Source organism: Ammospiza caudacuta, chromosome 4 (assembly GCF_027887145.1).
Source record: "Ammospiza caudacuta isolate bAmmCau1 chromosome 4, bAmmCau1.pri, whole genome shotgun sequence".
In the NCBI taxonomy this organism is placed as follows: Eukaryota; Metazoa; Chordata; class Aves; order Passeriformes; family Passerellidae; genus Ammospiza; species Ammospiza caudacuta.
In genome coordinates, this window is record NC_080596.1 from 59,506,881 (window position 1) to 59,522,381 (window position 15,501).

General features: G+C 39.8%; 1 protein-coding gene across 8 annotated transcripts in view; it reads left to right on the top strand.

Moving 5' to 3' along the window:
- ABLIM2 (actin binding LIM protein family member 2) overlaps positions 1 to 15,501 on the top strand; it is a 130,690-nt gene that overhangs the window by 95,489 nt on the left and 19,700 nt on the right. For 4 of the 8 annotated variants that reach the window (XM_058804211.1, XM_058804212.1, XM_058804210.1 and 1 more), the window contains 5 exons: positions 1,034 to 1,132; positions 6,523 to 6,624; positions 7,937 to 7,990; positions 11,479 to 11,531; positions 12,140 to 12,272. In XM_058804211.1, the coding sequence (XP_058660194.1) occupies positions 1,034 to 1,132; positions 6,523 to 6,624; positions 7,937 to 7,990; positions 11,479 to 11,531; positions 12,140 to 12,272 (441 nt within the window). The remainder of the gene's footprint in view (positions 1 to 1,033; positions 1,133 to 6,522; positions 6,625 to 7,936; positions 7,991 to 11,478; positions 11,532 to 12,139; positions 12,273 to 15,501) is intronic. The other 4 variants (XM_058804213.1, XM_058804214.1, XM_058804215.1 and 1 more) reach the window with 2 other exon arrangements.

The following is a 15,501-nucleotide window of genomic DNA, read 5'->3' on the forward strand; positions in this document are numbered from 1 at the left end:
AATTAATTGTATTTTTTCTCTACTCCATCATTTAGGTGAAGAACACAGAGCATTTATATTATTTTTTGTTGTCTTTTAATTTCATTGGGGATACGTTATAATTCTAAACTAGTTTGGAAAATGCAAGTTCTTAATCTTTCCAGGGGAAATGAAGATTTTAGAGGTAACAGAAACAGTTTTTACAGGATTTGAATATTTCTACTACACAAAGTCTTTGACAAAGTGGATATGAGATGGAGTAAAAAAAAAATCTATTAGAGTGACATTAATCTCTGCTGAAGGTCTGGTAGCTGTCACACCTCATCTTAGTAGCACAATGCTAAAGCAAGCAGGAAAGACAAAAGGAATTCCAAATAAAATTGAATGCTTTAAAATTTAGAAGATAATCTTCATAATCACCATTTTTAATAATTGCCACTAATCCTCCAAACGCTGTTATCAGGACATCATTGCAGCAAAGCAGAGATGACTTGAGAGTATTTTTCAAGGTACTTAATCACATATGTAACTTTCAGAGCTCAAATAACTTCAGGATGTTTCTTCTAGTATTTAAATTAGCCATGCACTAGAGTGTCCTGTGCATTGTGAACAAAATCCTGGCAGTGTGCAGCACCAACAGTGAGAACTGGACCCACTCGTGGCACAGTTCTCTGCAGAGACAGAGAGGCTCTTCCCATTTCATTTCATTAGACCCATTATGAGCATTTCTCATTCCCTCTTGCAGCTTTTTAATATGCAGGTTTTCCCCTGAGTGCAGCCATGCCTTTTCTGGAATATTTTCTGATGCCTTACAGTGGTTTGGGTGATGCCCTTTCTGTCTGCAGAAAGCCCCCGTCCCTTGGCTGACCCCATGGTGTGGCCACTGGCATGTTTTTAGCAATAACCAGAGAAAGAGGAAGACTTAAATGTAAACTGTGTGTTTTCTAAGCATCAGGAGGAAAATGTTCCTGAAAAAAAAGGATGGCATTGTAATTTGTGGCTTTCAGTAAGTGAACTAAATAGTTTATTTTCACTTACTCTCTGTTGCCCCCAGCTGGTACTCACAGTCTTGGTACCAGTAGCTGCATCTCCCTGCCCCAACACCCAAGCCTTACATCTACATTCAGACATCATTACATCCCTTTCTTCAAAGGTAAGGTCCAGGAATGCAAAACCGTGCTGTGATAATGTAGATTTATTCAGCTGTGTTTCACTTTTATGTCTGTGCAAGCATGGCTTCCACTTGGATAAAATTTGTCTTAATTTCGTGCAAATGCTTCCTTGATGTACTGTATAAGTTTTACAAACTGAGTGGGTATTGGGTGTTTTATTTTTGCTTTTTCAATGAGTGTTCAGTGTCTTTCAAAGGGTTAGAAGGAAGGAATTTGCTTTTATAATGAAACTGAGGAAGGAAAATATTTAAAACTCTGTTAGTTCTAAAATACCTTTACCCTTTCTGGTGATGCTAAATAGTATAATAAGCTTACACATTTGATACAACATAGGATGATCAGTTATCTAACCTTCCAACCTACATTTAGATATTCTTCATATTATTTTTGGCATTGCCAAAAATTATGACAGCTGGTTACATCAGTGCAGCTACACTGACTCTCAATTAGTCTGTGCTATATCTTACAAAACAGGAACTGAATCTCTTCTCCTTGCCATTAGTTTTTTTGCAGTGGATTTAACTTCCAGCAACCTCCATGTTGTGAATGAAGCAGTGCTGAGGAATGCCAAGAACCCTTGAGACAAAGGCTTTTTTTTTAGTCAGTTGGTAAATGTCTGAGAGAGAAGGCATTCACCTACCACATTTGTCTTCCCCTGAGTCTGTCTTCTCTAGTAACAATATGAGCTGTGAGGCCACGTGAATGGCGAACACTTTGAATGCCTGTTCCTTGACTCTCATATACTCTCTGATTTAATAAAGTGAAACTGTTGTTCTTGAGGTTGTAACCAGTAAAGAGAGGGGAATGACCCTCTGCAGGAGACAGACTTGCACATCACGTGAATAGCAGGTACTAATTGCCTTTGGAATAATAACTAATAAATCTTTTTTTGGGCCTTGATGCTCCCTAAAGTCAGCTGAATTTCACTGGGATAAACAGAAACAGAATCAAGCTTGAGACATCCAAATATAATCCTTGAGAGAAAATTTTGGAGGAAGGAGCTAATGAGGTTAAACTGTTTGTTGTTGTTTTAGAGGCTACCTGCAAAGCTCCTTTCCACAACCAGAAGCAGTCAGCCTCCCACACATTTCTTGAAGGGCTGGCACAATCCCTGGTATTCTCTGAGGCACTGATTGAACTATTTTTGTATCTGTCCTCTCATTTTGGATGGTATTATCCAACCTGATGTACTGAGTAATAGAAACTTCTTTGGTGTGCTGCAGCACATGATTTCAGTGTATGGAAAGCCTTTCCTCAAAGTCCTGTTGGCAGCTGCTTGGCAGCACTCCTGTGCAAATGGAATTCTGCTCAGTGATACCTGCAGTTTCTCAGAGCAGCAGCAATTATTAAGTGCTGCTGTTTGGATGAAGGAGTTGTTAAGTGGTAGCTCCTTGTGCCCAAATAATTATTAGTAATGTGATCAAAATTATAATATTTTGCAGTTCTGAGGCACTTTTTTATCAAGGAGTTAAATATTTTGCAGGCAGTACCTTACAGTGCCTCACAGTGTTCCTGTGAGGCAGGTAGGCAGGTGAACATTTTTATAATTTTCCTAAGTAGGTAATCCTGGGCCCTGCCAAGGTTCAATAGATTATTCACGGGTTTACACAGAGTTAATGTCTCTGTCCAAAATAAATCAAAATATTCGCTTCATCCTCTTCAAGGTCTCTAAATTCTGAGTTTCAGAATGTGGTTTTTTCCTTATCTTAAGGAGCCTTTTGATGATGTGGATGTGCTCTTTTTTTCCTCTTCAAAGTGGTTAGTGTGGAAAGAGTGGGATTGTAGCAATAGTTGGTTTGTATCCAGACCAGCCTTAATGTTGCCACTTCAGTTTTAAGAAAGTGAAATCTTGCTTATTTAAAAAAAAAAAAAATAAGATCCAAAAATAATACACTGCTTTACTATACTAGAAGTATTCTTTTTAAAACCAGCACTCCTCATATGTCATAAAAGAGATTTCCGTACACTTCCAGTAGACAGATACATTACTACCCTAGGGAAATTAAAACAAGCAAAATCTTCCTTTTGATTTCACTGAGTTTGCATCATATTCTTCCTGAGAATGACAGGGTTCATAATTTTTTCCAGTGACACATATGATTACTAAGTTCCTGTTCTTCCATCAGTGTTCTGCAGTCTAGCTCCCATGAAGTGTAATGGGATGAGCTGTTATTTATTATGAAGGCAGATTATTTGGTTGTGCTCTTTTAAGGATTTTTGACCTCAAAATAAATTCTGTGACAACCTCACTTCAAGAAAGCTTCACAATTCATGCCACTGCAAGTGATAGGTGTGATATTCCAAGCACCTATGCTTGGTGTAGTAGTTCTTGAGGTGGTGGAGTGAATGTGCTGAGCCCTGCTGAAAAAATGTTTGCTTAAAACATAGTGGGAATTATCTTGCCTTTGTAGTGCAGGAGCACAGCCTCCTTTTTTTGGCTTTGAACACTTGAAAATAATTAGTCATCAAACTTCAGAAAACTTCTTTTAATTTAATGCACGATGGGCAGAGATAATAAAGGGCCCTGTTTTGTGAGTAGGCTTGGACAGCTCCCTCATTCAACCACTGGCATCTGTTTGTTCTTCAGTCCTGAACTTAGACAGCTCTTGCTGTAACTTACTATAAAATTTTCCATCCTCATAGATAAGATAAAAGCTGATTAAGTAGGAGATATAAGCAATATTTTACTTTTCCTTGAAAATGGAGCGTGGTCTGAGCCCTGGTCAGTTGGCTCTACACACACAGGGTTAAAAGTACAGCCTGCCCTGTCAGCAACCAGAAGACACAAGGAAGTTTTTGTGGTTTACACTCAAGTTCAAAGTAAGCCTTCCCAGATTCTTTCCAAGTTAAACAACATGCAGGGCAGAGTTAAAGATTCTGGTTTTTTGCTCTTCACTGATCAGTAGAGAAGATCACAGCCTGTGGCTGCTTATGGCAGAAGGCAAACCCAAAAGTTTAAAAATTGCTCTCTCTGGTAGTTGTCTTTTCTCTGAGAATTTATTTGAAGTTCTTCTTCAGTCTATGCTAAGCAAACCTTGAAAGAAATAGTTTATTGGCAAAGTATCATTTTAGAGATTTAAATTATAGCCTAGCTTAAGTGACTGACTGTAGTTCCTACTCATTAACTTTCTACATGGGTCTTCAGTTTGCTTTATTATTAAACACTTACTTTGGTATGCAGAATGTGAAATACAACTACTCACATGTCTATCTGAATCAGTGGCAGAATGAAAGTTCAAATGTGCATCAGTTTGTGTGAGTGGAGTCCAAGAAGAGCCTTTTCCATCATTTCATCCTTTATTCTTCCATTTTGAGCAAGTTAGAGGTAATGGCTTTGCAAACTGCTCCACACAGATGATCCTTGCACTGAGGCATTTTTAGATTCCCTGTCCCCTGGTACTTGCACTTATATCTGTGTTCCTGCAAGCTTATTCCTCTTAATTAATGCTTCCTCCTGATTCCTTGCTGACACTCTACCCTGTCTGAAGAATGACTTCCTGTGTGTGTACAGTACCAGCACCTTGGGTCACTGCTCAGTGAAGTGATTATTCATGCAAATCATATCTGAATAGAGATTTTAATAATATGCTAATTTTTAAGTAAATGAGAAATTAATACACTGTGGAAATTGCTTGATAAATTGAATTTTCTGTTTAAATTAGAAAAATCCAATAGCAATATCAAATCTGAGTGAAGAGCATTACAAAAATTTTAAGAACTTTGGAGGTGTAATGGACCTTATTTTAGTAGGTATCTACCAGTGCCATTCAGGGTTCTTCTATTTAATAGGGATAGGCAGGAATCTGGGCAGCAAGCAGCAAAGAAAGGGGTAATTCATAACGGTGGAGTGAAAACCTGTCCCCACTATTTTCCAAGGGCAAAGTAGGAATCAAGAAACTGAATAACTGTCTGGTTTCTTGTCTGAGGACTACTTGCCTTCAAACTCATGGTAATGCACCAGATTCTTAGGAATTCCATAATTTTCTTAACATTTTGGAGAGACCATAGGCCATCAGCAGCTGTAGTTGGGATTTCAGTCTCTCAACATCCCAGATTACACTTTTCCAACGAGAAATCGCTGAGTGGTCACAGCTGAACAGCTTTTGAGGTTTAATTTTTGGTCTACTCTGAACACAACAGACGCAAAAATTAGGATGGATTAGTCAGTGTATTGTCATGAGATAACACAGCACACTGTTCTGACCTTGTCTGTCCTGTCTCTGCTCCCACTGAGCTGGGTGGCACTGTCCCCTTGGCCTCAGTGGTGCATGGCAAGGCTGGCTTTGGCGGCAGTGGGGTGGCCATGCCCCCACTGTGTGTCCGCAGAGACCATCCTCAGGCATGGCCTTGCCAGCTCTGGAAACCCAGCAGCTCTGTGGTTATGAAACATCCCCTTCATGAAGGCGCAACTCATGCCCTGAGCTGCTGCACTTTCTTTACCCCAGAGAAACTTGCTACGCCATCATCATTACCAGCCATTAAATTTCATCCACACTAAAACAATAACAGCAAATTAACAGTCATTTGATGTAAGAATAAATGTCATGTTTGCTTCCAGTTGCTTAACAGTGCTGTAAACTAAAAGGATTTTACAAGTCCCAAAAAAGTAGAGCTTTACTTTTTTGTTTGCCAAGCAGCACTATAATGCCATAGAGTGTGCTTCAGGGAAATAAACCAGGAGGAGATGAATGACACATAATGAGCATTTGAAAAAAGAAGAGGAAAAATGAATAAGGAAAAATCCTATGTGTGTCTTGGAATTTGGTGAAGTGACTATGGCATTATAGATCCATGACTTGATAATCCAACCTTGTTTGCATAAAAATGCTGTGGCATGTTACCTGTGGGGAAAGTTTGCAATTGAAAGCCGAATTTCAACATCTATTTTTGTCACTGATATATGCAGGATTTTTTGACTTAACCATAATGTTTATATTTTTGTCTGGTCCTGCTTTGAGATAATTTAAACACTACTGAATTATGTATTACTAGTTTCAGGGGCAGGCTACGAGCCATAGCATTTAACGTTTAAAACACTTGATCAATAGATTATTCAGTTAAGGCTATGCAAAACACATGGCAAGATTCTGGATGTTCTTATCCTTTGATTTTCTTTTTTAAAGCATCATTAAAAGAGAAGTTTTCACTTCAAAGTGGGGCATCTTAATCTGATATCTATCAGATAGTAATTTTTGATGAGTTGTTAGGAGTCTGAGACAATATAATATGTTGAAAAAGAATGGGTTTTACAAAAACATATATTTGAAACTGTTGGATTAACAAGTCATTCTGAACAAGCTTTTATGCTTGAAATACTCTACTTTGCTTTCCATTTTTCTTTTATCTGCTTTCTTTGCTCTTCCCCTTGGAGGCAGTGAAAGTGGTCGGAGCACTCCAAGCTTATCCATGTACTCTGACAGCAAATCTTCACCTTCTGTCTATCAGCAGGCTCCTAGGCATTTCCATATTCCAGGTAGGCATTAACTGCTTAGCTTTTGATCTTCAATTTCTAGCACTTGTTTGTTCTCTTCTGAATGTAATTTTTTTTTTTTTTTGGCATTGATTTGTGAATTTTGAAGTGCAGAAAGAGAAAATATCTACTAAGTGAATATCTGTTGTTAAACTTCTTCTCAGAAATAAAAGAAAGCTGTGTGCTCGTGTACCTATATGTTAAAAAAAGTTGCTTTACAGAAGGAACGGAATGAAAAATGTTACCAACAGTACAAAGTTACAGCAGCACTGGGTTAGTGGCTGAACTAGATGATCTTAGATGTCTTTTACAGGCTTAATGATTCTAAGATCCTATGATTTATAGTGCCATAACTGCATAGATGTACTGAATTTGTGTGCAGGAGGAATGACTGAAGGGGTTTTTGTTTTTTGGTTGTTGATTTTTCTTTTTCTTATCAGTCTGTTATCTGCATTTAAGTAATAGTAACATAAACTTTAAAAGAAGCTGGAAGACCTGAGAACTGCAGGGGGTTCATTGTGACAATCTCTGTATACGTACTCTACTGTTTTCAGGTTCAGTCAACAAGCACGTTAAAGTTACATCCACACCATTTAGCTTTTTGACTGCTAAACACATCTACATCCTCACTGTAATCCTTTGTTTATTCACATTTAGCTTCTGTGGTTAATGTTTCTGTAAACAGACCACAATTAGGAATTCTATCTGCCACAGTACTGAGTAAATCTGATGTCTGTGATTTGGGAGCCCTAGACTGTGGCTCTGAGTGCTTCCAGAAAATTCCTGGAAGGCCAAGTTAGCTATACAATTCAAAATAAAGACAAATTATAGGATTTCCTAAAAGAATAATTTGTATTTACAGTATAAACATTCATACCTGAACATGTACACTTTATTTATAAATAATGGAGAAAATCCTTTTCCAAGTGTGACAGTTGTAGTAGTCTGCTGTACTCCTATATGAATTTTCAATAGTGGCAAGTGTGCCAGTTTCTTTTTTGCTGATTATGAAGTATATTCTGGTAGTGCAGATGAAACCACCTACATATCACCCAATGGATGCCACTCAAGTTGTCTTAGAGCACTTTGAGGGACTTAGGGGGATTATGTTGCACAGGTAGGTATAAAGGTTTTCGGCATACGATGGATAAAGTTCCATCTTCTTTTAATAACCAGTCAATGGCAAACCACTGAATGAATGCATAGTTTTTGCTGAAGTTTTTGCATTGTTACTGTTGCTGAGAGGAAACCAGCAGTGTGGTCTGAACTTCTTGCTTACTCTTTCATTCTTTCCTTTCTCTTTCCTCTTCCTCAGACACTGGCATAAAAGATAACATCTATAGGAAACCTCCTATCTACAAACAGCATGGTACAGTCTGCTTTTCTCTGTTGCAGTTTTATCTATGTGTCTTTGCAAAAAATAGGTGTTGACTCCCAAATTTGTTTGCTGTAGTCTTTGCATTTCATTATGCCCCTATAACCTCAAATAGAAAAGGAGAAAAAGTGATTTGAAAATTAAATAGCATAAAATAGCACAACATGATGTCGGAGGATACAGTAAGTTCTCCAGAAGTGGGATACTGGTATTTTGATATGTTGTGGTGATTCAGAGCTGCTAATAAGTGCCACACAAAGTGTTGTGCTACACCCTGACTGCTGTTCCATGCCCTGTTTGCCCTCTCCTGCCTCTCTGTGCTGGTCCTCAATATAAATCATTACATGTAACTTCTCAGGCTGAGCAAAAAAAAAAAAGAAAGACAGACAGCTAAAAAAGTTTAATATTATAATGGTGTTTGGAAAAATCATGAACAAATGCAAAGTAACAATCATCCGGTGTAAGTCAGCATAGTTTCACTCATTTACAGAAGCTGATGTTAGGACTCTGAATATCCTGTATCCTGTCTGTGCAACTTAATTTTATAGATACTTTTGGTTTCTAAAGAGGATTCTAAGCAACAGCTTTATATTTGCAGGCTGGGCATTTTTATATCAGTTTGCTGTCTGTCAAAGTCTGAATTATGTCAGTTTTGCACTGCTGTATGGAGTTGTCCTTGTAATCACTGAAGTGAGCAGAGAATTAAAGTAGCAAGTCAGCAATCACAATAGGTTAACAAGAATATATGTTTTAAACTTTCTTTTCTAGATTATAGACATTCTGAAAGATTGTGTTTGGAAATAATTTTTTTTTTCCTGACAGAGGACAAAACATAATTTACTCTAACTAAAAAATCCCCAAAAACCATAATATTCCGAAACAACAACAAAAATCAATAAACTTTCCTTCCAATAAAAATAATACTAATGAATATCAAATTTAAAAATATTTATTTTTTTTGTTCTGGAAGGACTCCCAGCCTAAAGCATGAACACATGAGCAGCTGATGATTCAGCTCCTCAAGCTAATGGGACACTGAACTAATTCATGCTGAAAAGGAGCCAGATAACATTCCTTTGTTGAAGAGACTAAGTTTGAACAAACAAGCACAAAAATGTTCTTTAAAACAAGAAGTGCAAGAAGCTCTTCCAAAACGTTTGGTTTAAAAGATTTTAGTTACATCAGCACCCAACAGATTTGCTATAGCCACAGCTTCTGTGTTTCTATTATAAACAACCAACTTCAGAATGAGAAGAAGGTGGGGGAAGAATGGGACATGCAAGAGATCAGGCTCAGAGCTGGGGCTGGAGAGTGAAGAGTGTAGGAGCCTGCATGGTTGTGTGTGTGTGTATTTGTGTTTTAGAAATATTTGAACATTATTCAAAGTTACTAAAAAAGTTTGGAAATCACGTTGGGATTCAGAACAGAGTATCCCTTGTAGTGGTGAAGCCAATGCTTAGTACTGATGAAATTCAGAGAACTTGGATTTATCTGCCAGCAATGTGTTACACGAAGCCTTCTCAGGAACTTGGGAGGGGCTGGCCTTCATGGCCCTCACTGACTTTGGCTGTAAATCCTCTGCATCTCTTTGAAGGCAGATGCTGTCAAGATCTTTTGGAACTTTCTTGAAATTTCTGAATAGAAATCTTGAATCAAGCATGGGGTGTTTTTCCTTTGAAAACATCAATGTCTTGGAACAAAAATAAAATTTACAGAAATGCATCAGATCCTCTATAAGGATTTCTGATTTAATGAGAGCCAGATCTGTTCACATAACCTGGAATAACTTATTGACTTGCAGTTTAGGGTGTGCTCCTAAAATATCTGTGAACCAGGTTTAGGTCCTTTTTGCAGAGTAGGGACTTTATTCATCATCTGTCATATTTGAATATTCTTTCCTATTTTATTCCTCAGAGAAGCAGCTTGCCATCATGGGGAAATACCCTTGTCAGAGTGCTATGAGATAACTGTGAAAACCTTTTTCATAATGCGGTTCACATTTTGTAACCCAGCTTCTTTTTTTTTTTTTTTTTCCCACACTAAATGGAAGTGAGAGGAAGCAGCCAAACCCTCTACAGTTCCAGACTTTCACCTCTAACCTACAGATATTTCCCTTATGGCAATTTGTCATTTTTTATCTACCACCTCCTCAGCAAAACCAGTTAAGGTCTGGATGTGAGCTGTGCAAAGGCACCAGAAATTGCATCAAAATAACACTGAAATACTTTTGGTGGTGGCCTTTTGCCTGTGTTGTTTAGGCACGGGGCAGATCCTCTGCAGACATGATGGCTGGAGAACTGGAGAGGGCAGAGTTTTTCCCAGCTTGCTGGGAGTTTTCCAGCATTTCTAATGGTGCAGTTTAATCTCCTCTCCATCTCTGTCTCTAAGGATCTCATCTGAGCCTTAACTTTTACCTTATTGTACTCTTTCTCTTAATAATAATTACATTTTCTGTCTACATTGCATTGCACAGGGCCATTTTTCTCAGGCACTGCAGACAACCCCCTTTTCACATTAATTTCTCATGGGCTTAAATTTATGCTATGTCCTTCCATTATTCCAGTTTTGCACCATTAAAACTCTCCCAGACTACCCAGAGGGCTACAAAGGCAAGTAGGGCTCAAATTTTAAGAACTTACCTGAAATTGTGTGAAATTTGGCACAAAACTTTGTGTAAGATTCTCAAGTGTAACTTGGTGTCTGGAACAATACCCTGGGAAATAAAAGACAAGGACAAACACATTCAAGGGTTGGGAACTATCTAATGAGGAGCTTTGAGGTTTTCAGTTCTCTTCTCAGGAAGTTGGAAAGTTACAAGGAAATAACCCAATGGTAAAACATCAGCAACTTTTTTTGGGAAACATTCTTTAACAGGACAATATGGGCAGAAGAGGAAAATACAGTCATAAAAATTGGTTGGTCAAGAATTTTGAATTTTAGAGTCTTACACAATCTCTCATGCATATTTTATAAAGAGGCAATGCCAAGTTTTTTCAAAATTTTCTTTACCATGGTTGTCTGCCCTCTTTGGGATCCCAGGAGACCCAGGTGTGCTGACTACAAAATATCTGTGTGACTACTTGTACTTTCATGGTCATTGTAGCACAGAAGGGGGAAGTGGCTTCCCTGTGAGTGGTGGCCTTAGAAATTTGTCCCTAAGTTATGATGTACAATTCTTTTTCCCACCAATCATTCCCCAAAAGTAGTTTATTCCTGAAATGCAAGTTCAAAATCCAGCAGGAATAGATTCTCAAAATTCACAGTATACATGAAGGACGAGGATTACTGTAATACTTTCAAAATTATTTCAGTTAATTATGTGAATCCATAGCTCTATACATCAAATTTTCTGTCAAACTCTGTTTTTTTAAATTGATTTTTCTCCCCTCTTAAAAATATTTGGAACATAACTACAGTCAAAACAGAAGACAAAAAATAAGATGCATTCTGTTCAAATTTTTTAAATTAATTTAATCTTACAGCAGCAAGAAGATCAGAAGGGGAGGATGGAAGCTTGGATCAGGACAGTAAGAAGGTAATGATCAAAAAGAACAAAAGGAAGTATTGATCATTCTTGAAGTAACTGGTTTTTAAAACACATTCATATGTAAAGGTATTCTTTTAAATAATTGAAATAATCATTACTACTTTTAGGTCTTTCCAAAAAGACATAGAAAAGCTTAATCTCTCACCCAAAGAGTTTAGAATGTACATTCTACAGTAAAGAGAAGTAGGGATATTGAGATTAAGAGCAATAAACTATGGATTTTCACTGGGTCTCAATATCTACATTGGTGATTCAGCTAATCCTGCAGACATAGGGTGCATATCAACCTAGAAGAAAAATGTCAAGAGCAGATTAATTATAAGAAAATTACATAGGGCATCTTCTAAAGTGGAGCACAGTGGGCAGCTTCATGAACAGAGAAACTATCCTCAGCCCAGCTGAAAATTAAAAGTTTCTGGTAGCTGTGATGTCTTATTCACCATGTAGTCAGCTTTTGTAATTTGATAAAGGATGGTACGAGCGTCAGTGAGCATTAACAGACACGCAGCTCTCAAGGCATGTGAGACAGCCGAGGTAGGAGAACTGCCTCCAGGTGTTAAATCCTGTATCCTGTAACAGCCTTTTCCTCTCTGCAGCTCAAGAGCAGCTGGCTGATCCTGAAAGGGGATCTGGAGACCAGAACCAACTCCCCGGACTCGGAGACGCGCTCGCTGTCACTCACCGCTGGCAGCGACCGGGCGCAGGAGGGCACGGCCACGCCGTACTGCCGTGAGTGCTGGGGCACCAGGGGGCTGCTGCACCCAGGCACCCAGCTGCTGCACCCAGCTCCCTGTTAGTGCTGCGCCCAGGCACCCAGCTCCCTGTTAGTGCTGCGCCCAGGCACCCAGCTCCCTGTTAGTGCTGCACCCAGGCACCCAGCTCCCTGTTAGTGCTGCACCCAGGGACTCTGCTCCCTGTTAGTGCTGCACCCAGGCACCCAGCTGCTGCACCCAGGCACCCAGCTCCCTGTTAGTGCTGCACCCAGGCACCCAGCTCCCTGTTAGTGCTGCACCCAGGCACCCAGCTCCCTGTTAGTGCTGCACCCAGGCACCCAGCTCCCTGTTAGTGCTGCACCCAGGGACTCTGCTCCCTGTTAGTGCTGCACCCAGGCACCCAGCTCCCTGTTAGTGCTGCACCCAGGCACCCAGCTCCCTGTTAGTGCTGCACCCAGGCACCCAGCTGCTGCACCCAGCTCCCTGTTAGTGCTGCACCCAGGGACTCTGCTCCCTGTTAGTGCTGCACCCAGGCACCCAGCTGCTGCACCCAGGCACCCAGCTCCCTGTTAGTGCTGCACCCAGGCACCCAGCTCCCTGTTAGTGCTGCACCCAGCTCCCTGTTAGTGCTGCACCCAGCTCCCTGTTAGTGCTGCGCCCAGGCACCCAGCTCCCTGTTAGTGCTGCACCCAGCTCCCTGTTAGTGCTGAACCCAGGGACCCAGCCCCCTGTTAGTCCTGCAGCCATGCACCCAGCTCCCTGTTTGTGCTGCACCTAGGCACCCAGCTCCCTGTTAGTGCTGCACCCAGCACCCAGCTCCCTGTTTGTGCTGCACCCAGGGACTCTGCTCCCTGTTAGTGCTGCAGCCCAGCTCACAGCTCCCTGGCTGCCTCTGTGCCTATCTCTGCCATAACTACACCCATCTGTCTGTTGTGCCATGGTTTGTGAGCATTCACTGCCTCCAGACTTTGATGGTGAAACTATTTGTAGTTTCTTATTAGTGAAAGGAGCAGCATTGTGGTGGTGTTTGAGGGTTCCCAGGATGAGGGAAGAGATGTGAATCTTGATTCTGTGTTTCAGAAGGCTGATTTGTTATTTTACTATATATATTATATTAAAAGAAAATGGTACACTAAAACGGTACTAAGGATAGAGAAAGGAGACATCAGAAGGCTAGCAAAGAAAGGAATGAATAATAAAATCTTGTGACTGCTCACAGCCTCGACACAGCTGGCTGTCATTGGTCATCAAGTAAAAACCATTCACATGCTGAGTAAACAGTTCTCCAAATCACATTCCAAAGTAGCAAAACATGGAGAAGCTGAAACTTCCCTGCTTCTCAGGATAAAAGACCCTGGCAAAGGGGTTTTTCATAAAATATATCAGTGACACAGCACTGGCTGTGTAAATGAACTGTTGTCTCTTTGGAGAGCAGAGATTCCTTACCACAAAAACCCACTTCTCATAAAAGTGCCCATTTTTTATATGATACCTATATTCAGTAGACAGGATGGTAGTGTATCAAGCAGATTTTCCATTTGTGCTAATTATTAGTCCCTGACACAAACTCTGTATTTTGAATATTGATGGAGCCATTCCTTCTCTATCAAGATTTCCTTGCTCCAGAGATTAATTTAGCCTTTTTTTTTTTTTTGTTATCACTCTCAGTTATAAGGTCACAGAAATATTCCAGGTGGGAAAGGGAATAATTCTGTAATTGAATTATTCCCATGCTAGCTGTCAGTACCAAAAGCATGTTCTTCACATTTCTTATTACACATTTCAGCAAGTCAGAAGCATTACTATTGGGCCTGAATTTCACTTTAGAGTTACATACGTGACAAAAAATAAGTTTAGCGAATTCTAAGAAATAACTGGGACATTACTCTCCTTGCCTTCTCCACTTTACCCCATGCTGCAGTAGCAGGTCATCCAGGGTAAGCAAGCTGGGGAAGCAGTTTTCCAAAAGAATGCACCCAATGCAAGGCATGTCTGGCAGCAGGGCTAGGATCTCAGTGTTGTGGGCATTTTGGTAATGTGATAGTTGGCTCCATCAACTTATATTAAGGAAATTATGGCTTAGCTATGCAAGGAAGAGGAAAAACAGATGCTACAAAGTCTGTCACAAGGCTGTAACAAGATAAAGAAGAAAACTTATTTTAGATCATCACCAGTCTCACTGGGCTAGCTTAAAGGAATTTGTTAACTTAATCCTCACTGGAAATCACAAAGGTGTACTGCAGGATTCCCTGTGCAGGGGAAACTGAGTCTGACCATCTAACATCTGATTAACATCTGTAAATCGTAGCCCACAAATGAGCACCTTTGAAACCTTTCATTGTCATACACACATGGGGTATGTCTGGAAGCTTTATGGAGTAGATCTGATGCTCTTCTACACATGTTTTGAGAGACCAGTCCTTAAGTGCAGATTTTCAGCAGGGAGGAGTATGTAGCACACCAAGAACTGTTATACAGGAACAACATATGGGGTTCGTTTTTTCCTCTGAGAATGTTGCTATATCTGTCACTCTGCTATACTGGCACTTCTTTAATATTTTTGATTATCTTGGGAATGTGGAACTGTTAAAACTAGAAATGCAATAGATAATTCACACCTCTCTGTCAGGGTGAATATCCCATTTGTGCCAATATAGGTTCTGTAGTTCATTTTCCATTGCTTTTTATCAGCATTTCTCTGTCCCTCATGAAAGTTGACTCCATTACCCAATTAGCAACTACACAGAAATGACAGAGGAAGTTTTGTCTTCCTGAAATTTATGCCTTTCCTTATGCTTTTATTCACTTACCTGACTGTTTTAATACCTGTGGACATCCTAATTAATTCCTTTTCTATTCAGTGTTTCCCTATTTAGTTCTGAATGTTCATAGTCTGTCATATGCCCCCCATTGGCCACAGAAGAGTAGCATCTCTACCTCTTGCATTTCTGCTTGAGAACTCTGGCTTTCAGCCCCGTCCCGTGGCATAGTCAATGACTATCAGAGAAAATAAACTTTTTAGGCATAGGTTTGGTGCCAAGTGGTTACATACAGAGTGGAGGGAGTTAGCAGGCTGTGAATTGGTAGTGATGTTTCCAGATAAACTGAGCAAAAAGCTCTTCATTTTTCTGTCCAGCCTCTGAGCAAACCAGAGTAGGGTTGTTCTGCTCTAGAAGAAATTTTTCCACATTACATTACTTAAATGCCCAGAAGAACACAACTAACAGCACATCAGTGTGAGGCTT